The sequence below is a fragment of the Zea mays genome, chromosome 1 (assembly GCF_902167145.1).
Source record: "Zea mays cultivar B73 chromosome 1, Zm-B73-REFERENCE-NAM-5.0, whole genome shotgun sequence".
In the NCBI taxonomy this organism is placed as follows: Eukaryota; Viridiplantae; Streptophyta; class Magnoliopsida; order Poales; family Poaceae; genus Zea; species Zea mays.
In genome coordinates, this window is record NC_050096.1 from 112,821,835 (window position 1) to 112,846,230 (window position 24,396).

At 46.3% G+C, this 24,396-nt stretch overlaps 1 protein-coding gene across 2 annotated transcripts; it reads left to right on the forward strand.

The window, feature by feature from the left end:
- The first annotated feature begins 5,068 nt into the window (after positions 1 to 5,068).
- On the forward strand, positions 5,069 to 20,809 carry LOC100193558 (uncharacterized). Of its 2 annotated transcripts, none has more exons than XM_008654104.4 (8): positions 5,069 to 6,155; positions 7,759 to 8,073; positions 8,252 to 8,511; positions 9,271 to 9,412; positions 9,630 to 10,001; positions 10,125 to 10,256; positions 18,021 to 18,149; positions 18,528 to 20,809. In XM_008654104.4, exons 2-8 carry the CDS (start codon positions 7,894 to 7,896, stop codon positions 20,571 to 20,573), a joined length of 3,261 nt encoding a protein of 1,086 aa, XP_008652326.1. In that variant the 5' UTR covers positions 5,069 to 6,155; positions 7,759 to 7,893; the 3' UTR covers positions 20,574 to 20,809. The 2 variants fall into 2 exon arrangements, with proteins under 2 accessions (XP_008652326.1, NP_001345759.1); NM_001358830.1 differs by having other exon boundaries at positions 5,170 to 5,422; positions 18,528 to 20,790.
- The last annotated feature ends 3,587 nt before the right edge of the window (positions 20,810 to 24,396 follow it).

A 24,396-nucleotide genomic window follows, 5' to 3' on the forward strand; every position in this document is an offset into this window, starting at 1 on the left:
ATCCTTAGTGAAAGTATGTAATACAACCTTTTTAAGTCTATCTTGGCCAAAATTGCTTTTTGGAAAATACAGGTTCAACCGGTTTTAAAACAGGTTCAACCGGTTTTTGCACTATTCACTTTTTTCTGCCAGTCTGTTGTGTCAGCCAAAAAGTTGTGCGCAGTCAACCGGTTTTTGGGCAGAAAAGTCAAAAACGGCTAGTTTTGGAGCCCCACCTATATATACTCACTCCCACCTCTCTCCTCCACAGAAGAGCACGACTTGGACTCCATTCCTAACCTGAGAAACACCTCCCACTCTCTCTCACACACCTCTTGCCTCTCCCATTTCAAATCTTTGGAGAGATATCTTTGAGTAAGTTTGAGAGCTACAATTTTTGTGCTTCATCTCCAAATCTCTCTTGCTCTTCTTGATTCGAGCTTTGGTACTACATCGAGTTCTTTGTGGATTCATTACTCTTGGAGCTTCTAGCTCCTAGACGACTAGGTGTCTCTTGTGAGTCTCCAAATCTTGTGGAAGACCACAAGAAATTTTGTATTACCCGCTCGTTTGAGCAAAGATTATTGTGTGGGCTTGACCTTTGTGGTCGACAAAGGGAGGATTAGGGTTGAAAGAGACCCGGCTCTTTGTGGGCGCCTCAACAAGGAAGTAGGGCACCTTGGTGCTGTGACCGAACCTCGGGATAAGTCTTGTGTCTCTTGTGTTCTTGCTCATTGTGTTTGTTTATGTTCGTCGTTCTCTCACCATTCCGTGAAAGATTTGTTTATATCTTTTTGGTGTGTAGATTTTGAGAAGTGCCCTTCTCAGATCTACTACTTTGAACCCTGTGGATCATTTAGAACATCTCATTTCCAAAGTTAACTGGGTGAATTTTGAGATCAATTCAGTTTTACCTAGTTTGCTTCTAGTTTTTGTTGAAAAAGTTTTAACTTGCCTATTCACCCCCCCTCTAGGCAACTTTCACCTTTCGACATAGAAGCTACGATCGAGCGAACATTGGGAGGGCCTAAGCTTACTTGGGACCGTGAACCTTCCAGTGGCCTTGGAAGCGGGGCACACGTTGCTGTTGCTGCTAGTGCTGCCGCCCCTGCTACTGTTGCTGCCGCTGCCCCTGTGGTGACGACGGTCGGTCTGACACAGGCGGTGGTGGTGGTATCTGATCTGAAGATGGAGGCAGTGGAGGGCTTGCGCCCCTCTGCCCGTCCTAGACCCGAGGTTCGGGCTCCTTAGCCCCACCAGCTGTCTTCTAACGCTTCTGGGGAGAGCCCGAATCTCGAGGAAGATCCCCAACAAAGGATCCATCGGCGCGGCGCAGTCGGTGCCGCCTTACTTCCTCCAACCTCCCGGCGGCGTCCGGAGTGGAGGAGCTTCTTGCGGGCCCCTTGCCCTTGTCCGAGGGACTAGGGACTGCAGAAGAAACTCTAGGGGCCACATCAGCTGGTTGGGGGCTGCCGCCCGGTGCACCGGGAATGTGGATCCCCCGGTGGGGATCCCGACCACCGGTTTGGCGGACCGCCACACCACTCTCATTGAGGGTCGGTAGATGGGCCAGGACCGCTGACCGCAGCCCAGGATTGTCGCAGAGCGGCGAAATCCCCTAGGGAAGCATCAAGGATTTAGGGATAAAAGCCTCGCCGGTGACCCCCTCACCAAAATTTCCAACTCCTCCCAAGTCAGATCGGTCCCAGGCCCACGGTGGATCCTACCAATGTCGCTGGGGCCGGTAAACCAGCAACTCAGACGTGGCCTCCCCTGCAGCGGCATGACTCGGCGCTTCAGGAAATCCCCGAGTACGTGCATTGAGGTCAGGCCTCCAACCGCCAGTTCCCTAATCCTGTCCAAGATGGGCCCGAACTCCGGCACGAGGCATGGTTTCACCCTCCATTGTTTCCGCTCGAGGCTGAGCCCGTCACTCGGAAGAGCAAGGCGGTCGCTGGCCTCAGCGCTGGCGATCACCCAGTCACTTCGCCAGTTCTCCCACCTCGCACCGCCAAGGGAGGCAATGTAGGTCACTGTCGGATCTGACCTTGACTGGAAGTAGTAGGCCCCGAGGTGATCCTTGCCCTTCCCAGACCTCACCAGCACGAAAAACTGGCGGAAAAGGGAAGTGCAAGCCGCCACTCCCACAAACATCTCACAAAAGTGGACAAAAATGGCCACCTGGAGAATGGAGTGGGGTGTGAGGTGCTGGAGTTGAAGCCCGAACTCCTCCAGCAATAGCAGGAAGAATGGCGAAATCGGCAGCGCCAACCCGCAGAAGAGATAGGGAACGAAGAGCACAAACTCCCCAGCGGCGAGATCGCCGAGGGGAGTGGTGCTGGCCCGGATCCTCCCGGCAAACGCAGGCGTGCCCCATCCAAGCAGGCGACGCACTGTGTCGAGCGCCGCCTCGGTCTGGTAGCGATGGGACGAACCAGCGTGGCCATGGCAACCGCGGCAGCGAAAAGCTAAGGAGCACGAGTGCGGAAGGGCACAGAAGGCTTGGAGGTGAAAGGGCAGAGCAGTTGGGGGGAAATGCGAAAGCAAAACCACTGCGCGCGGAAGACCCCCTTTTCAAGAAAGGGCCCCTGCGCACCCTGGGAAATCCCCCTGGCGCACACCTAGCGCCCGGACAGCTTGGTCACTGACAAAGGGGCTCGGGCCCACAAGTCACGCGGCTGGGGCGCCGGCCTCCATGCGCAGGAGAGGAGAACCGCCGCGCTCGCTCCCACGTCGCCTCGAGGCCACCGCCGGGGGATATTCTCAACATAGGCGGGGCCAACAGAGCGCCCCACGCATGCGGGGCATGACTGAACCGCCATGCGTGGGGGCCATGCGCCGGTTGACCGCGAAAACCGACACGACTGTTGGTATGGCCAGTACCGAACTAACAGCATGCGCGCGCTGAGATAGTACGGTGCACGCTAAGAAGATGCCCTAGTCGCGCTATGGCTACGCAGGATACAGATTTTGGCCCCACCTACAGGCTCGCACCCTCCCCTGAGGTAGGCTCGGGGGCCACTATCGGTACCTTGAAACAGGGGTACCCCCTTTCTACAGTATAAAGACGCCGCACCCGTGCGACACCCCCCGGTCGCACGGGAAGCAGCACCCGACCCCACCACATGGGCGGGGTTGGGAGCACTGTGTGGCAAGGGAAGATAAAACTCCCCAGGGTGCATCGATAGGTCCTGACCTCCGCGGAAGGACGACAGACCTCTGTACTAACGGGACTGAAGCTCCCAAGAGGGCATGTCGGGTCCCTCGAGTAGGTCTCAGGTCCCTCAAGGTAGGGACCGGGCCCTGGCAGGGCTTCGAGACCTAGGAGACCCCGACATGAATAGGGGTCCGGTGCCGACACGCCCACCTCTCGAGTGGGACTTCCTGCTCAGACGGAGCCCCGCTGCTGCCGTTTGGCCTGAGGCCCGTGACGTGAGCCAATGGGCCGAGCCTGACGTAAGGCCCATGCAGCCGCTCGACCTCAACATTTATTGTGGAAGGGACGTGCCGCCTGCCACTACATTGACAGGCGACAAGCCCTCTCGACATTAAATGTGCCTTGTCCAATCTGTTGGCAGGCGACGTCAGGGTCGTCCAGCAGACGGCGCGCCTGACCAGTCTATTGGCGGACAGTGTGCCGGTTCGGAGCGGAGCACTGCACCCATCTTCTCTTCCGCAAGAAGCTTCCCCTGTACGCCAAGGATACGCAGATCTCGAGCGTCAGGGCACAAGAAGATTGTCTCGACAACAGACATTAGAGGATCCAAGCACTATATTCTTTATGTCCCTGGGCCCACATGTCGGGGCCCAGTCCCTTTGTGCATGCCCCCCTTCAGCTATAAAAGGGGAGGCATGCGACGTTACACGGACATGCAATCTCAGGACACACCATAGACTCGCAAGCTCACAAGCAATACATCTCACAGTGGAGTAGGGTATTACGCTCCGGCGGCCCGAACCACTATAAATCCCTGTGTGCTCTTGAGTTCTTCCCGTTCATTCCAACGATCAAGCAAAACGCCTAAGCCCCTCCTCATCTCAGGACTTAGGGCGGGTGCACTCCGCCACTCGCCCGGAGATCTACTCTCCGACACAACTTTGTGTGCTAATTGCATTTGCTGCGAGTCATGATCTACTTATCCAGCAAATGGATGTAAAGACAACTTTCCTTAATGGTGAGCTTGAAGAGAAGATCTATATGAAGCATCCAGAGAGATTTGTGACACCTGGAGTTTAGGAGAACATGGTGTGTAGGTTAAGAAAATTCTTATATGGCCTCAAGCAGGCGCTAAAGCAATGGCATGAGAAGTTCGATAGAATTCTGACGCTAGTAGGCTTTGTGGTAAACGAAGCTGACATTTGTGTGTACTATCGGTTTATTGGTGGTAAGGGAGTAATATTATGCTTGTATGTGGATGACATACTAATCCTTTGGGACTAGTATTGATGTGATAGATGATGTGGAATCATTTTTATCTCAATTTTGATATGAATGATTTGGGAGAGGCAGATGTTATACTAAACATAAAACTGATTAAGGGTGAGAATGAGATTATTCTAAAACAATCTCATTATGTGAAGAACATAATAAGATGGAATGTCGATTCTATTGTTTGAATGTCACTGAATTGGAGTTTGGAATTGCGTGGTCCAATTCCACTCAATACAAACTAGTGATGCTCTGTATTATGAGAGAGAATTTATAGTTATAGTCTAACTCAAGGGAATTGAGTCTCTGATTCTAAATATCAATTCCATGTGCAACCAAACAATAGAATTCTAGAAAACTGATTCCAATTTCTAATTCCGTGCTCTAATATATACATTCAAACAAAATATTAGAGATTTATTGAATTTACACCATACTTAATATATGTGTTTAAATTTATTTTCATCTATTTAAATATAAATATAAAAATTAAAAGCTAAAATAACTATTATTTTAGAACAGGTGGAGCATATTTTAGGTATGGTTGGATTTTTTCCGTCATCATCGTCATGGTCTCACTCTTAAGGCATGTTTAGTACTCTCTTTCATTTTTCCTTTTCCAGATTTATAAAAAAAAACGGATTTCGTTTTTTCATTTTTACCCGGGTCGCTGCAGGCCACACCATACCCTTGCTTGCCGCCTACCTGAGCCTCACCTCATCTCATCATCGCCTCCACCTCACCAGAGAAATCCTCCTCCTCCCTAGTCCCTAGCCAATTCTTTTTTGTATCAAACCCTCTTTCCCCATCTCAGATCCCTCTCCCGTCCCAGCTCGATCCTGCCTGATGGCCGCCGTACCGTACGCCGCTGCTGCCGGACGCTGAACGACCAGGACAACCACCTCCGACGTCCCCCCGTGTATCCACGAGATGGTCGCGGAGGCGGCGCCGTCCTCCTCGGCGGCGATCTGGTCGCTCCGCCGCGACGAGATCACTTTCGACCGCCTCCACAAGGTACCGCCCCTCCCGGGCTCGCCCCGATCGGATCTGCTGACTCGCCCACCTGCCCGCTCGCCCGCCCGCCCGCCCGCCCGCTGACCCTGGTCCGAGTCGACGCCACGGATCTGAGGCCCTGCCCTGCTCCCCGTGTCCTTCCCGCGCCCCTGCCCGTGCTCCGACGATCCGCGGAGCTTTTGGTCGCGCCCAGGGGATGGCGCTTCCTGCGAGCGCTGGTTTCGTCTGTAGGGTTTGATTTGATTCGTTGGTCTCCTGTGGGAAGATTCTATTATATTGGACTGCTCCGGCTTCTCAGCTGGCGTGGAGTCCCTGTGATGAAGTTGGGTGTGTTACATGGAGATGGAACAGAGTAGCAGACAAGCGCTTGACTGAAGAATCTGATTGGTTTTCCCCATTTGGATATTTGGACGTGTTGAATTGAGTTGAGGGAGCTATTTCTGATGTGTTGCTGCTATGCTATAGCTGTCCAGAGAAGTGGGAGCAACCTGAATTGTGAAAATCGATCTGTCATAGCTAACTGCTTGGCTGACTGGTCAGATTGGTTTGCCTCGTTTTTGGACAAACAGAAGGAATGAAGGATGCTTTAAGATGAATCCCTTACTACTGGTTTTATTGCTGCTAACCAAGGAGCAGTGATGGCGGCAAACCAAACTTTGGAGAGTATTCACTCCTTCCTGGTTTGATCAGCCAGCTTCTTGACTCAAGCATCTGATTAGTTAGTCTTATTCAGGTACATGGATGTAATGTGTTCGAACCATTATAGGTGATGTTGCTGCTGTGCTAACTGACCATAGTTGTGATGCAGACTCTCTAGATTCTTGAGAGTGCTTGCTGGTGCTTGGTTAGGGTAATATGGACTAGGAAATCATTGCAACCTATGACTTAACCATTGCACTTGTTTGTGGTTGTCACCGGTGTTTTAAAGGCATCGCCTAGGCGTCCAGGCGCCCAAACAATCCTAGGTGCCTTGCTCGCATTGCCTGCCTAGGCGTCCAGGCGGAGGTCCAACGCCTTGTCTCGCCTTACTGTTTTAAGAACCATGGTTGTCATTCTATTTACCTGTACCTAGGGGCCGTATGTGTGTTTTCTTCCATTTCATTATATTTACTATTGATTGGCCTACAGACATTTTATTCCAGGTAGAATTAGGGATGGACGAAATACTTGTAGCTCGCTCAGCTCGAATCGGATCGTTTATTTTTTTTGCACAAGCTTAGCCGACGCTCCTGCTCGGTTTCTTAACGAGCCAGCTCGTGAGCTCAACGAGCTGCCACTTCCTCAGCCCACATGCTACATCAGGGAGCCGGACCAGGCCCTAGGAACTTCGTAGTATCACACTTGGGCTGTTTCGCTGTTGGGCTTGGGCACTTGGCAATTCGGCATAGGCACAAACTGAGCAGTGAACACTTAGTAGTCAGCGCAGGCCCACTGCCCACACCCACAGCATAGTCTCCCCTCTGGCCCTCTCCCGCAGTCCCCACCACACGGTGGCCACACCGCTCAGGCGCTCAGGCCAAGTCGCCATTAGTCAACTCTAGACGATGCTCCATCGACCAGATGGCCACTGGTCCACAGCTCTAGCCTCTAGGCTCCAGCGTCCAGGGATCAGGGCTCCGCCGCTCCATCCTCCAGGCCAACCTAGCCGATGCTGAAGTACTTATATTGAACTGCGATGAACTGAAGAACTTATATTGATGAACTGTATTATTTTGTGATTATTTTCTAGTGTTAAATTGGTTTTGTACTTGCGTATATATATACATGCACGCACAGTCAGTTTTTTTTTTTTGCTGTGGCTCGCGAGCCGCTCCTTGTTAGCTTAACGAGCCAGGCAGCCAGCTCGAACTCGGTCGAGCCGAGCTGGCTCGATATCCAGTCCTAGGTACAATCATATTTACGAGATGTCATCATTCCTAGTGTATGTTGAGGGCTTGAGGCGACCAGATTTTATTATCAACCTCTGGTCTGAGTACTATGGAATGTTCAGTACTGATGATCCAGATGATGTAGATGCCTTACTTAGAAAGGGTCCTGTGTTGGTAAATGGTTATAAATATTATCGGATCTGTTTTCTGCAAAGTTTTGCTAATTAGGGGGTTCAATGAACTATAATACTTTCACATTTTCTCAAAGAAAGTTCATGATCGACATGATACTGTACATTGAATTCATTACTAATTGCAATTCACTTCTTGAATGCACTATCTGCTTTCTTCAGCCCTGAGATGTGCAATAATGTTTCTTATGCATGCTATCAGAGCTATGTCCGTTTTCAAGATCAGAATTGAATACTGTAACTGATATTTTATTCCTGTGAATTCAATTTGTTCCAGTTTTGGAGTGCCCTGTCATCTCGTGCACGGTACGAACTGCTAAGACTTGATAAACAGACCCTTATTGAGCATGCTCGCAAGAATTTGTACTGTTCAAGGTGCAACGGGCTGCTTTTGGAAAGTTTCACACAAATAATGATGTATGGGAAGTCACTGCATCATGAAGGTTCGTGTGAGCCAAGGATTCAGGAAGTTGAAGCAGAAGTTCAGGACCCTTCAGTTCATCCTTGGGGAGGCCTTTCGACAACAAAGGATGGCATCCTAACTCTTCTTGATTGCTTCATAAATGCAAAATCACTTCATGAGATCCAGAATGTACGTCTGAAACAGTAGCCTCTGTTTTCTTTAACTTTATCTGGTTCATGAACTTCCTTGATATTTTGTGTTCTCTGGTTGTCTGTTTTGGCATCTTTCTGTGGCATTCCTTCTCTGAATTTTTACCTTTACCATTCTAGAGTTCTTATTCCGATGCACTTTACATTGTTTTGACTAGGTATTTGACAATGCACGTGCTAGAGAACGTGAACGTGAAATGCTTTACCCTGATGCATGTGGTGGCGGTGGCAGAGGATGGATTAGTCCAGTGATGCCTAACTATGGCAGGGGCCATGGAACACGAGATACTTGTGCTTTGCATACTGCACATCTTTCTTGTGACACTCTAGTGGATTTTTGGTCGGCACTGGGTGATGAAACTAGATCATCACTTTTAAGGATGAAGGAAGAGGACTTCATTGAAAGACTCATGCACAGGTGAGTGTAAAAGGTGCTTTTATTTATACTATTTTTAACTAATTTACTGTGACAAATACTGTCAACACCTCAAGGGATTCAATAATACAAGTGGGTTTGTCTCTGAACCCACAAATAGGCCATTCTAAGCTGGTTGCTGTCAATCGCTTAAAGTGACCTGTTTGTGGGTGTGAAGACAAACCCGCTTGCATCACTAAGTGATGTGCTATCATGAATAAGAATGAGATATTGATAGAGAATAAGTTTTAAATGTGTTCAAATTGTTATTGTTGCTGCTTTGCAAGATGAGTTGATTTCGTTCTTGATGCTGACAGAAATGTCGTAAGGTATATGAAATACCATACATAACATTTACTGATTCTACTAATAGTCAGAGTGCATTCAACAAACTAATAAAATTCTACATTGTCAGAGGGCCTGATGATAGCAACAACTATATATTTATAAACCCACAGATACATATTATCAATTGGTCTGTATTTAACATTGTTCCCACTTTATTTCTGCTGTAAAACTGTTGCGTGTTTAAGAAAACTTGTTCTAATGTTTTTATGCTTTACACCATTTTGCCTGATACTTAAATGTCGAAAAAGTCTACTATCTGTAATGTAATGATTAATGAGTAGTGACTGTACCGTGATTTTACCTGTTTAATCCAATGCAACCTTTTGCTGAGATGTTCTGTAGGAATGTGGATTCATTTCCAGTTAACAATAGTTAAATGCTGTTCTAACTTTTTTGGATGAAATTCCTGTGCAGGTTCGACAGCAAAAGATTCTGCAGAGACTGCAGAAGGAATGTTATTCGTGAATTCAAGGAACTCAAGGAACTAAAGCGCATGCGAAGGGAACCTCGCTGCACTAGTTGGTTTTGTGTTGCAGATACCACATTTAACTGTGAGGTGATGATACTATTCCTTGTCATCCCTCCTATTTGCAAGCTGATGGTTGTCTTGTGTCTTTTTTGGGGACAAGCATCCTGTTTTGGTCAGGCCATATGGAGAAAATCCAAATAAAGCAAGAAGAGTCCTAGGATCTTCTTGCATTCACATTTTTAGTGTAGTAAGGTGACAGGGCTTGCCTAGTTAGCATGTTGACTTTTTTAAAATATATTTGCAGGTGTTTGAGGATGCTATTCTTGTTGATTGGCATCAATCCTTATTGGAGCAAGATGGAATTTACCATCATTTCGAGTGGGCTATTGGAACGGATGAAGGAAAATCTGATATTCTAAACTTTGAAAATGTGGGCATGATTGGGCAAGTCCACAGGAAAGGCCTTGATCTTGATCAGTTTGAAGACTATTTTGTTACACTGAGAGCATGTAGGCTGGATGGCCGCCGTACAGAATTCTGTGTGAAGGCCCATGCCTTGAAGGGCCAATCTTGTGTTCACCGGAGGCTAATCGTGGGGGATGGATTTGTGACAATTACAAAAGGTGAAAGTATTAGAAGTTTCTTTGAGCATGCTGAAGAAGCTGAGGAAGAGGATGTAAGTGGCTTATATTTTTAATTATTAATGCCAAACATGATCAGGATATTTGTTATTCAGCAGTTGAACATGCATGGTGCTAGGACTTCATATTGTCTGATTCAATGACATACTCATGAGCAGGAAGATGATGTAGTGGACAGAGACAGCAATGACCCTGATGGTGATATCGCTCATCCACAAAAGCATGCTAAGAGCCCTGAACTTGCAAGAGAATTTCTTCTGGATGCTGCTGCAGTGATCTTCAAAGAACAGGTAGTTATGGTACTGGATACATAGTACTGAACCGACCCTTGAGAAAGTAAAAGCTCATACTTTAGGGTGTGTTTGGTACTGCTCCCTTGACAGCTTTGGGAGCTGTTTTTACACTTCTCTTGCCAAACATGCTTCCGTGAAACAGCTCCATCCATGGATCTCCTGGATCTGCGGTGACTGGTCTGTCAGGTTAAGGTGGAGCTGAAAAAACAAGCTTCCAATGCTTATCACCATGCGCGTGGGCAGCCACGTGAGTGGTGCATGGGGCAGCTCCATGTGGCCGCCGCTGCATGGGCCAGTCTCAGGTGTCGGCCATGCGCTGGAAAATGCGCACCTCAGCTGAGGCCACCACCTTTATCTTGTCGATTGTCTTGGCAAAGCTCTTGTGACTCGATGGGGGCGAGGCACCTAAACGCGACACCAGGATCTCACTGGGATGAGACACTAGGATCTGGTCGGGACGAGTGGCGCGATGAGCGGGACAGAGTGTATGGTTGTGGACCATAGTCGTTGGGACGGGCTAGAGCACGAGAACGAGTGACACGGTGGCAAGGGGAGTGGCTAGGCGTGGAGCACAGTCGTTGGGTAGGGAAGCCAAGACAAGTGGCTTGGTAGGCGAGACGGAGTTGCTAGACGGGGCATCATCTAAGTGACGCCCAAACAAATGGATACAATGGGAAGAAGATAAGATAGAATAAAGAGAGAGAGAGGGAAGAGGATATATATATATATATATATATATATAGAGAGAGAGAGAGAGAGAGAGAGAGAGAGAGAGAGAGAGAGAGGTAGGGGTAGGGGAGAGAAGTAAATAAATAAAGGAAGAAAAAAGAAAAAGGAAAAAACAGAAGGGTGTTATAGACGTTTACCTTTCTTATCTACTATGAATTGTTTTAGCAAAAGTTCTACCAAACAACTTCAACTCTACCAGTGGAGTTACTTTGGAAGCCAAAGCAAAAAAAAAAAACTTCCCTAGTGAAGCAGAGTTGTACCAAACAAGCCCTTAGGGCATGTTTGCCATGGCTCCAGAGCAGAACTCCAACGAGGAGCTAGCAAGAGCCTGCCAAATACCGTAACTCTAGAGTTGCAAACTTCATGGAGTTTTCAGAGCTGTAGTACAAGATTTTGGAGTACCTCTTTTTCTACTCTGAAAACTTAAAAAAAAACAACGTAGACGTGGAGTTTGGAGTTATTTATCCGCCGCTGGCACTGGTTATGAGAAAACAATTTAAACTCTAGAGTAGAGTTGCTCCACCCAAAGTTTTGGAGTGGAGCTGCTATGGAGTGAAGCAGAGCCATGCCAAACACGCCCTTATTGTTATTGTAGAAATAAACTCTGCCTATGTTGTCTCAACGTAGCAGGTCCCAAGCCCTTCTAAAATAGGAGGGTTGTGTACTTGTGTTATGCTTGGTGAGCCAACATTATACCTAGCCATTCTAATCGTGGTGAAACCTGAAATAAATTTGTTGGGGGCGTATTCCTCTTAGTGACGCGCCATATCGGAACCCGAGTATGGCGTTAAATGGGCAAGGGGCGGGTCGACACCCTCTTAGTGGCACGCCATGTCACGATCTAAGCATAATGCCAAGTGAGCAAGGATCGAGTCACTACTTCCTTAGTGGCGCGCTACATCGACGTTTGGATGTAGTGAAAAATATGCAAGGGTCTTCGCATCATCGATGGGTGCGAAGGGTAAGGAAGCTAGTCGAACTAGGATCCATTTAGGTAGTTGGAATTAGACCTGTTCAAATGTCGGGTCGGGTTTGGGTTGGGTCAAGGTCGGGTCGTGGGCCATTTAGCATGGCCTATACTCGACCCGTGCCTAGTGTCGGGTCGGGTTGGCCCGTGCCACCCTGTTTCACGTGTTGGGTTGGGTTTTTTTCGGGTTGGATCGGGTTTTTTCAGGCTGGGTCGGGTTTTGCGTCAAAAATCATGGCCCGTACCTGGCCGGTGAATTGTTGCAGGTAAAAAATTGTGTCCCATACCCGCCCGTTGCATTGGTTGGGTCGGGTCGGGCCGAGTTTTTTTTGAGCGGTCGGGTCGGGTGGTCCATGATTAGGTCTAGTTGGAATGTAGGGTCACTTACAGGTAAGTTAAGGGAGTTATATGAGACTAGGAGGCATGTAAATATCCTATGTTTCCAAGATATTTAATGGAAGGGTTAGAAGGCGAAGGAGGTGGACAATGCCGGTTTCAAGCTTAGATACATAGGGACATCTACAAATAAAAATGGAGTAGGATTTTTGGTTGATAAGAGTCTCAAGAACGTTGTGGTGGATGTGAGGAGGCAAGGAGATAGTATTATATTAGTCAAGCTTGTCAGGGTGATTTGGTCTTGAACGTAATTAGCGCCCCCTCGAGTAGGCCATGATGAGAGCGCTAAGGCTGTCTCCAGCAACGTCCTCTAAAATTCATCCCCTAAAGGAATATTCTCTGTCGTTTACAGAACACTCTAAAGGATTCCATCCTCTATATCTTCATCGACTTCAGCAGCGTCCTCTAAAATTCATCCTCTATATCTCATCCACTTTAATATACCAACTTAACAAATTGAATATATTATTTTACTAAATCAGAACCGTCGTTTTTTTTGCTTCGCAACAGCTGGAGCATTTCGTCGAGAACCTTGCGCGCGCGATATCTCACCACCTTGGCCATGGCTACAGTTTGGACCACCTGCTGCTGCTGGCTCAACTGTCCGTGCTGCTGCTGCTGGCTCAACTGTCCGCGCATGGCTACAGTTAGCAGCACCTGCTGCTGCTGCGTGGCGTCGTAGGTATGGGTGCCGCTGCTGCTGGCTCAACTGCGCGGACGTTGCTCGGAGACGAGGACACCCATGCGCGCCGATGGATAGCGGGTGAACAGCAAAACACTAGATTTAGCGGTGGCCGGACAGACGCTATATTTTAGCGGATCGTTTACCGTGTCTTGCTGGGGCGGTAGCGGATGACGAAAAACACTATATATAGGGTAGCGGATGCTTTAGCGTCTCTTGCTGGAGACAGCCTAAACGATTTTTCTACGATGACTTAGATGCATGGTTAGAGACGAACCTATTAGTGAGAAGCTTTTCCTAGGAGACCTCAATGGGCATGTAGGTACAAGTGCAGGTTTCCAGGTGGTTCATGTAGGTATTGGGTATGGTAGTAGGAATCAGGAGGAAGAGTAACTATTGGACTTTGCGGTAGCTTTTGACCTGTTCATAGCCAACACCTTTAGGAAGAGACTCCAATGTAGTGATCTATAGTTGTGATCAACACTCTAGTCAGATTGACTTTGTTTTCACGAGAGTATGTTGTCTCTCAACATAAGCTTGTGGTGGTGGTCTTTCATTTTTAGGTTCGTGTCCATAGGGATAAACAAGGCAAGATTGCGAGAACAAAGTGGTGGAAATCGAAAGGGGAGAAGGAACCAGTCTTCAAGGTAAGGACCATCAAAGAGGGCACTTGGAAGGAAGATGACACACAATGTGGGAGAAGATGGCAACCTGCATTCGGAAGGTGGCTTTAGAGGTGTGGAGTAACTAAATAGAGTGGAGGCGAAGGTAAACATACTTGGTGGTGGAATGAGAGTCTGAAGGGCTATTAAGAAGAAATAATGCTATAGACGTCTATACCATGACAGTAGTGGACAATATAGAGGAGTACATGGTAGCAAAGAAGATTGAAACGAGTTGCTAGTGTGGCAAATGGTAGGGCGTATGAGGATCTTTACGAATGCTTGAGTACGGAGGAAGGGGAGAAAGACATAGGATGACTAGGGTTCGTGAGAGGAAGGCAAGGGACTTCAACTAAGTTAAGTGCATTAAGGATGAAACATAGCATCTCTGGGTGAAGGAGGATGAGATCAGACATATTTTGACAAATTATTCAATGGGGAGAATGGGTACACAACTTTTTAATTGGATGACTTTTTGATTGCACCGATAGTAGGATTCAAGAATATGAGGTTTGGGAGGCATTGAAAAGGATGAAGGGGGGGGGGGGGTAAGGTGATGGACTCTGATGATATTCCAATTAAGTCATGGAGATGCCTTGGGGACAACTATAGTACGACTAACCAAGTTGTTCAATCATATCTTCTAGTCTAGCAAGATGCTTGATGAGTGGAGAAGTATATTGGTACCGATCTACAAGAATAATGGAGATATTCAAAGTTGTACTGATTACCGGGGCATTAAGTGGAGCCATATTATAAAGCTATGGAAGAGAGTTATCGAGCATTGTGTGAGAGGAATAACGAGGATTTCTTTGAACCAATTTGGTTTCATGCCTAGAAGGTCAACCATGGAAGCCATTTTCTTAATAAGGCAAGTGATGGACTAGTATAGGGGACAAAAGAAGGATCTACACAATTTTCATTGACTTGGAGAAGGTTTATCACAAAATACCAAGGGATGTTATGTGGTGGGCTTTGGACAAACATAAATTTGCAATGAACTACGTTGAGCTCATTAAGGATATGTACAATAATGTTGTGACTAGTGTTCAAACAAGTGATGGGGACACAAATGACTTCCTGATTAGAATAGGACTACATAAAGAATTAGCTTTGAGCCCTTACCTTTTTGCCTTGGTGAGGGTAAAGTCACAAGGGACATGGGGATATCCCTTGGTGTATGTTTTCTGCGGATGATGTAGTGCTGGTTGATGAAAGTCGAACAAAAGATTTTTTTTTCGTGAACGCGCAGGAGAGCTACGCATCATTAAATTAAGAGAAGAAAACAGTCCAAAATGGATCAAAGTACAATGCCAAAATAGGCAAAACACAAAATCACCAACTCCTGCTGCGCACAGAACTGCAGCCTCCTTATGCGCATGAAAACAACAGCACATAAAAGGAGACCAATCAGCAAAAAGTGCCAGCAGACCACACACACATGCTCTTCACTAATCACCCAAAAGAACCCTTGACCTAAAAATTACAGCACCAGGACCCAAAGCCTCAAGATGTCTAGCACCGGCAAGCCTCCAGTACTCAACTTTATCCAAAAAAATTGTCTATGCCATTAATTGAAGGACTGACACCATCAAAAGAAAATTGGAAACTAAAGTTGTTGTGGGTTACTCTGGAGTCCAATGGTTTTAGACTAAGTAGAACTAAAACAGAATATATGAGATGTGATTTCAACACCACATGAGGAAGGAGATGTTAGTTTGGAAGGTCAAGTAGTGCATAGGAATGACACATTTAAGTATCTAGCATTAATGCTATAAGAGCTCATCTAGGCAACCATCGGTCCTCGCGTCGCCCTCGCTCGGGCGAATCGGGCAACGCCAACCCTAGCCGTCGTCTCCTCTCCCTCCCCTCTTAGCCTCGTCGCCGTCGGAGCTAGCCAACGGGATGCCCGCGCGACTCGCATTGATAGCGGCGGTGGGTTGATTCGACTGGTCCCACGTCGCCCCCGCTCCTTCCGCGCCGGTGGGTAAGAGTGGCCTGACAGCAGGCGTGTGTGCTCGTGTGGCTGGCCTGCGGTGGCGGCAGCGCCCGCGCGTGCGGTTGGCCCGCAACATGCTCATGTCGTGGTGGTGTGGGCTGCGAGGGCCATGGCTGACGGTGGCTCTGCTGCCTGCGGCGGGTTAGGGGAGGCGGCGCTAGAGGTAGAGGTGGTAATGGGCTATAAACTTTACACTGCAAATTTTAAGGATCGAATCGGATTAGGGTCGGGCCATATTTTTATTCATTTTTGAACTAATATTATTTAAGGGCCTTAATTTTTTGTGAAGAGGCATTTGGATCGTGATCCATTACCAGCCCTAGCTAGAGGTGGAGGGTGGGGGCCGTGACAACGATGAGATCTTCGTGGGGCGGCGGCTCCCGCCGTCGTGGCTTCAGTCGGCATTCCTCGGTCGGCAGGAGGCCAGATCTTGTGCCTCCCTAGCTAGATCTATCTCTCCACCTTCCGTTCGGTCAGTGGGTGACTTACTCCGTACGACAAGACATGTGGTCGGGGGTCCTCCGGTGAAAGCCATGCTCGCTTGTGGGCGGACGACGGTGACGCCTGTGGGCGCCACTCCTTCCCTATTGAGGGTGTCGTCCATGGATCTCCCTCTCCCTCCGTGTGGGAGTCCTCGCCTCGGCCATCTTGGGGTTTCATGCTGGCTAGTCGACCGACGTCAGAGCTCTGGTGGATGGGACCTGCTGGGTTGGTGTGTCGGTGGACAGTAGATGATGGCAACGTGCAGTGGCTTGGCGGGGGTGGCATCAACGGTGTTTGTCCCTGCAGCCTTCTCCATTGTGCTGGCGATCACCACTGCTCTGCTGGGTCTTCGGAGGAAACTTTGCCTGGATTGTTATGGGCGGGCGGCGGCGATTCAGCGTCATTTCTCCTTCTTGAAGGCGTTGTCCAGAAGATCTTCAATTTGCGTGGTTGTCGGCTAAGTGGGGATTTTTGTCACTTCGCTTGGCTCAGTGGTGCTTGGGCCTTTGTCACTTCGGGCGTTTGCTTGCTTCCGGTGCTCGACGCTGTGGCTCCAAGCTCGGTGGTGAAGAATCAGAGGTGCCTCGCGTGGGGTGCGTTGAGGCTTGACAACGTGGCGCATCGTCGAGTTCCTTTAGTCATGTGTTGTCCGTCTTGTGAAGTTGGAGCTGCTTGTCCCTTGTGTTGAGCTCGACAACGATGATTCTACACGGGCTTTGTGTGTGGGGCTACCGTTGTATGGGTTGTTGAGGGGCCTTCCGCCGGTTTCTTTGCCGTGCACTCTGTGCAAGTTTTGGGTCCGATTCTTCCTTAAAACTGGGTCAATTCTATTCTTCTTAATTGAGAGGCAGAGCTCCTGCCATTACGTTAAAAAAAGATCAATGCTATAGAGACAAATATATTAATGAAGATGTTAGCCATAGAATCAAAGCAGAGTGGATGAAGTGGCGTCAAGCATTTGACTTTCTATATGACAAGAGGTACCACATAAGCTAAAAGGCAAGCTTTATAGGATGGCGATTTGACTTGCTATGTTGTATGATGCAGTATGTTGACCTACAAAAAGATGACATGCTCAACATTAGTGTCTTGGAAATGCGTATGTAGTGTTGGATTTGTGGCCATACAAGAAGGGATCGAGTTCGGAATGATGATATATGTGATAGACTAGGTGTAGCATGAATTGAAGAAGAGCTTGCCCAACATCAATTGAGATGGTTTGGATGTGTCTAAACTCTAAAGGAGACCTCCAGGGGTGCCAATGCGTAGTGGGATCCTAAGGCACGATACTTGAAAGGATGAAATATACCCAAAGATTTAGCCTTGAATAAGAGTGCATAGAAAACAACTATTCATGTGCTTGAACCTTGACTTGTAGGTTCTGTGGGTTTTTAACTTGCCTACCCTAACTTGCTTGGGACTTGAAAAACTTCATTGTTGTTGTTTTAATATTTGTTCAATGAAGTGGAAATTGTCATTGTACGCTTGCTCAGTGTCACAGTATTACCTGGAGTGCCTTCCCTTTTTATATATCAACCTGTTGGAAGAAGAAACTATTTCTGTATGGCACACTCAATATCTCCTTTGTCGATATCATTTATAAGTAGTATGTATGACTTTTTTTAATAGCAGTACAACTGAAATATTATACCATTTTAAGCTGTAAAACTATTTGTGGGTATGCTACCACTTATCAGCATAGTTGACACTTATCAGCATAGTTGATGTTTAATAATTGTACCGAAGATTATATATGGTCAGCATTATCCGCAGAGCAGTAGTGTTCTTTGAGAAAATTATACCAAAGCACTAATCTCTTGCTAATTGTTGGCGTCTTTTTCAGGTCGAGAAGGCTTTCAGAGAAGGTACAGCGCGGCAAAATGCACATAGTGTTTTTGTGTCCCTTGCTCTAAAACTGTTAGAAGAACGAGTTCATGTTGCTTGCAAGGAAATAATTACATTGGAAAAACAGGTAAATATTTAATACCTTGATAGCAGATGTAACGACTATTTGATACCATGATATGCCACTGGGAGTTTGCTATTCTGCTTCCCTGCCATTCTGAATCTATTATTTCTATGTATGTTATTTGATTTTGTGTGTGCTGTTTGAGTTTGTGTATGTCACTGGCTAGTGTGGCACAGGCACAGAGGCCACTGGTGGGGTTTCATTGGAGCACACTAGATTCCAGTCCTATATACACAAATATCAATTCGGGATGACGCGAGCAAAGCAAACACATCCAAATATCATACACACAAAGTGCCCTAGTTGTACAAGACGCAACATTGCTGTAGATTTATTGCTTAACTTTTTGTGATGGATGCTAACATTGATTTACTCTTGCAGACCAAGCTACTTGAGGAAGAAGAGAAAGAAAAACGTGAAGAAGAAGAGCGCAGGGATAGGAGGAGAACAAAAGAAAGAGAAAAGAAGAATAGAAGAAAAGAGAGGCTGAAAGGAAAAGACAAAGATAAAGAAAAAATATTGGTTCGGTCAAAAAAACCAGGTCTTTCAACATTTTCTCCGAGCAGCCAAGCAGCACCAAGTAGTAATGAGTCTCAGGATGTTCTAGACTTGAGATATTCAGATAGCGAAGAGGAAGACAATGTTGTGGTCAGGGAACACTATCCTGATTCTTCAGCTGATCAATCTTCAAGCAAGGATACTGATGAACGAAGCAATGAGCATGAATGCAGTGCAACAGCAGAATTTGTTCCCTCAGATTGTGATGGCTCATTCTTATGTGATGAGTCTAATTCATCAAGAAACTTGAGATTTAGATGGGACTTCCCAGAAAAAGATGTCAGTTATTGGTATGAAGATTGTCGTGTTGATTCTGGAGATACTCAATTGCAGTCTAGGGAGAGGATCAGAAATAACACTAGAAGTTACAACACTGTATTTAATACAAATAACCGAACAAGAGACAAGTACAACCCCTGCAGCTGTGGCCATCAAGAAGACTTCAGATATTTTTCCACAGCAACTAGATCAAGTAGGGAGACAAAGATTTCCAGGAAAACAGTGGCTGAGAAACCCAGGTTGCAATACCGCAGGTGCTATCCTCCAGAAAGCTTCGCTGTGTCAAATGGACGTGTTGGTGGTACACCAAACAAGAACACAGGTCCAAAGCAAGTATGGGAGCCAATGGATGCAAGAAAGAAGATAGGGAATGGGAGAGGATCAGAAATAACACCAGAAACTACTGGTGCTGCTGATGGTTCAGATCAAGTGGAATGCTCAAAGGACATTAGTGAATGTGAGAAGCTTGAGGTAGTGTGTGAAACACTTGCTGAAACTTGTTGTGAGATATCTGCAGAAGCCTGTAAGTCAGATCAACCATGTAGACAAGGTGAGAAAAATCAGTCTGCTTGCAGCGATGGATCTAAATGCGTAGATAAGCCAAATTGCTGCTTGACAAAGGACACTGTTAGGACAACAAATTTAACCAGTTCAGACAGCTTTTCGTGTCTAAGTGAGGGAGATAGAGACAGCAGCATGAGTAGCATGACCTCACTGAGTGCTCAGAATGTAGAATCTTCATCTACATCTGATTCAGATGAGTATTCAGACAGGAACGATAGCAGCCCAGGCGATCCACCAGTGAAGAATGTTTCTCGTTCATTACTTGAGATGTGTGCAGGAAATGGTTTCAGGGAGTACCAACCGAAAGGCTTGAACCCTCCTAATGGCAACCAATTTGGATTTATGGTGGCACCTTTACAGGACCAGATGTTGCACCAACAGAAGATCCATGCACCGCCGTACTCGTCACCATTTGTGGGGTTCCACAATCACCCCTTGGCAGTTCCAACAAATGGGTACTTGCCATATCCTCAGCCAGGTCACTTCTACCCTGGCCTTATGACCCCTGTTGGATGTGGAGTCGCTGGCAGCCAATGCGTTGACTTTCCAATGCAGTACAGCAATAACATTCATCCTTACTCGGGCCCCGAATTTGGTTTTCTGCCTGCAAAACCAGTTCACAAGACCCCAGTGAGCTTCCATGCTGTGCCAGTGCCACCACTGGCCCCGCTGTGTAGAAGCGAGGTGCCAGTGGTGATAAATCAAGAGAGGCAGCAGGGCTCTGCACCCCCTAAATTCAAACAGGCAGTGCTGGTCCCTGAGAACGGCTGTTCAGCAGAAGACAACACCTTCAAACAGAAAGGTGATGACACAGACAGCACACCCTTCTCCTTGTTCCAGTTCAACCTGCCTATTGCCCCTCCCACCCTGGCAACATCCAAAGAAGAGCAAAGTGGAGCGATGCCGTCAATGGCACTGCCACCAGCTCAGATAACTCGAGCCCAGCTGTGCTCCAGGGAGGAGACCAATGTCAAGGAGTACAACCTTTTCTCTGGGTGTAACGGAGTGATGTTTCAGCTCAACTAGAGGCGAAGAAAAGTGAGCAGCTATTCAATATACATACATGGTGAACGATTTGTATTCTAGTAAAACAGAATAAAGTAGGTCGAGGTTTTTACTGTGTTGCCCTCGAATATTTATTTCTTTTTTAATTTTGATTTGTTGTGCTTCCCCTCCCTGTTTTTTTGTGTGTATGGAAAACTGAAAAGACAGTGAGTGGTATAGATTCTGCAGTTTTGACACGAGTCTAGTGTCACTTTTTACCCCCCGGATGGTTGTCATCTTCCAACTAGGCTCGTTCGGTGTAGCTCTGTCAATTCATTTTGGACTGACTGAATCTGTAGCAGTTTTTACTACAGATACAGTACCAAGCCGTTTGTTTTAATTAAGGGTCCTAGACATCTCCGGTTGCTCCCCCGTTCAGATCTGATTTTTTAAACTACACACCATCTCCACTAAATGTATTCACGAAGCTCTAGATCGAGGGCAGATCCATGGACTTGATGCGGCACCTCAAAGGGTGTTTCAAAAACTCATGGACCTGTGAAATTGCTAACAATTATCTACTTGTCACTTGTTACACAAAAATAAAGGTTCACAAGTTCTATTAGTTTTATAATGTGCCTGCCCCTCCAGTTCTTGAGGACCTTCGAATGAAGGTAGAATCACTTTATAACTTTTGGCACAATTTCGTTGCAACTAACACACATTCTATACCATTTGCATCATCCTCATAACAACATTACAAAGAAAAATTTGAAGATCCTCATATGAAGGAGGGGTCGATTTAATTAAGTATTGCCAAATGCTTTAGAACGATTTCACGAGCATACAATGTGTTCAGCCTGTCAAACATTTTGGGGGCAAATGTTTGTGTGTCGCCTTTGTCATGTGTGAAAAAAAGATGTTTTTAGCCTTCAGCTCAAAAACCATAAATTGTAATTTCACACATCACAAAGGCACGAAGCATGTTAATAAACCCAAACTTTTTACATATTACATAAATGGTAAGTCAAATGTTTTTTACAAATCACTTCTCCTACATAACTTCATAATAGATGTCCTCACAAATCTTGAGTACAATTCCATCCACAGTTTTCTCCACTTGATCAATGGTGTCTATGGGAATCTTTAGCTCTAGGTCGTCCTCTGGACGATATTCTTTAATCTCCTCCTCCAGGAGGGCATATTTTCAAAGACAAAGTTAGTAATGCATAAACAAAAGACAAAAAAAAACTCAGCTAGAAGCCGAAGCTAATACCTTCAAGCTCCTTTAACCTTTGAGCTTCCCTCATCGCTGTGGCCTTCTTCGCAGCCTTCTCCACCAATAAAACGAAGAAGCGTTAGCAACAAAATAAGTCAAAGGACAATGAAGCAAATTAAATCGCCAAGCAAATCCTTCTCCCGGTTCTTGTTCGCCGCTTTGGTAGACATCTCTTTTCCACTAGCTTTCCAAATGTCGGCAAAAAAATTCTTTCTAGCACAAAAGCTTCGGCGGAAGGCTTTTTCGCGTCTTCTAAGAAATGAAAAAAAATCAGGCTTGTCAACATCCTTCACATGCTTGCAACCGACATTTTCTAGCATCGAGCAATGCTTCGGGCACCTATCAACGCAGAATAGTCCTCTCTAGCTGAAAGGACTCCATTAAATGCTTCTACCTCCCACTCAATCTATTTAACAGCCCTAGTGGTGTCGTAGTCAACATAGTCTTTCTCATCGGAGCTAGCCCCAACTGAAGCAAATGTATTTCTCAACCTTTGGCTGCATTGGACAACCTTGGAGAAGCACTCTTCTTTTGAGCTTCGTAACTTATCAACAATTTTTTGGAGACGATCCTTTTCGTCACTAAAAATTTCTCTCTTAGCCTTCTCCACTTAAAAGTTCACTTTTGCCTCGGTTAGTTCGCTTTCCAGTTTTTCAACTTCAGTTTGTTGGATATCAACATTTCGCTTCACCTTAGCTTTGAGCTCTTCAAGGCGCTCCACCTGTTGCAATCTTTCACTTTCAATCTCCAAGATTTTTTTTGCATCCTTAGCCTTCTCAACTTCTAAAATAGCATTCTTCTTCTCATTTGTTTTCTGAAGCTCGCTTCGTCTTCCAACTAAGTCTTCTTCCATAATATTAATCATTTTATGCTTTTCAGCATTGTCAAATCAAAGCTCGACGGTCTCTAACCAAAGCTCCATAATTGTTCTTCGCATGGCTTTAGTTTCAACATTATTTCACACCTTCAGTGCGTTACTCAAAATTAGCCCCTATGTCGAAAACCTGACATTGTCCATCATATAGTGGCAAACGTCGGTCTCCAGGCTGTTCGGCCAGCAATAGAGGTAATCATCCGTACCTCCTCCAAAAATCATTGCCCCTGAAGGGTACCCTAGCTTTTCAGCAAAAGCACATGTTTTGGCAATTTGCTCAACAATCATTGTCTTGCCGACCGAGTGATGAATCATATACTGCCTGGCTCCAGTATGTTCTACTCTAATGGTGTGTTTGGTTTGTGGAGTCACTCTATTCTTCATGAGGTGATGCATCATAAGTTCATTCCATCAATTTTGGTGGAATCAACCCACTCCTCATGTATATACTAATTATTAGCTTATGAGGAATGGGGTGGTGATGGATCAACCCATTCTATTCCACAAACCAAATAAAAAAGTGAGGAGTGAGAAGAAGATGGATCACTTCATTCCTCAAACCAAACACACTCTAAAGGGCCTTCCACAGGGACCTTTTCCCCTGTGGTCACCTTCGGCTTCTCGACATCCATAGCACTTTTGCCCTTATTGTCTACGGGTGTGGTCTTTGGAGCGTCGTCTTTGGATTTGACCACTCCTGCTAGTGCAAGCGTTGTTGCAGCTTCAGTGTCCTTACCGCTATCAACGGAGCATTTGCATTTGTCTCCTGAGCTGTCATAGCTATGATCGCCTTGCATAAATTAGCTTCTTCGAACACCGCTGTTGTGGCGGTGACCTCCTCCGTTGAAGCCCCTAGAGCAGTTTCGACCTCATCAGTCTCCATGTCTTCAAAAAGGAAAGTGCTGATCACATGAATTATTCGTTCGCTCTTCGGGTTTTTAGCTAAAGTCATCAGAGTTGGTGTCTTCTTTAGCTCCACCTCCATTTTTCTAGAGGGGATTCATCAAGTATGGGTAACTCAACAACCTCCTCGGATTCATAGCCTTCCCAAAAATCATAAGAAAACTATAAAAAAGAAAGGGTGTGGCTTTATACTATCCAAGTATTTTAAAAAATCTATTGCATACCTTGGGCAGCTCCGAAGCCCCAATAGTCGGCTTCAGCTCGATGATAGCCGCCCGCTCTTCAAAGCTACTCCCTGCTCTAGCACGAGCACCTTCGATATCAGAAATCCTTCGACGCTTGGTTGTAACCTTCTTCTTCTTTTGTTTCCTTTGCTTCCCCCACCTTACGCAGTTGTAGGTAGTCAAGGTATACAAACCCGATTGCATCAAAGACACGATTTAAACGACGTTTCTTTCGGCCTCTAAAAGCCATAGTCAAGGCTTCATCCTCCTTGTTGAAATTTTCGAGGACTTCGTTGTATTTGTTCTCAACAACTTCAAGCCATTTATCGCATGGCTCCCCGAACACAATCTCAAAATTATATGTATACTTCAATCTAATAAGGCCTAGTTCCTCTTCCAAAGGTATGTGAAAGGAAAATTGGGTTAACCATTCCCTATAATTAATTTTGGTGGTTGACGACCAACACAAACATGTGGACTAACTAGTTTGTCTAGAATTCATGTATTACAGGTGCATAAGGTTCAACACAAACCAAGAAAGAAATCAGTTAGGGACACAATTTTATTGGAGCAAAAAGAACTTGA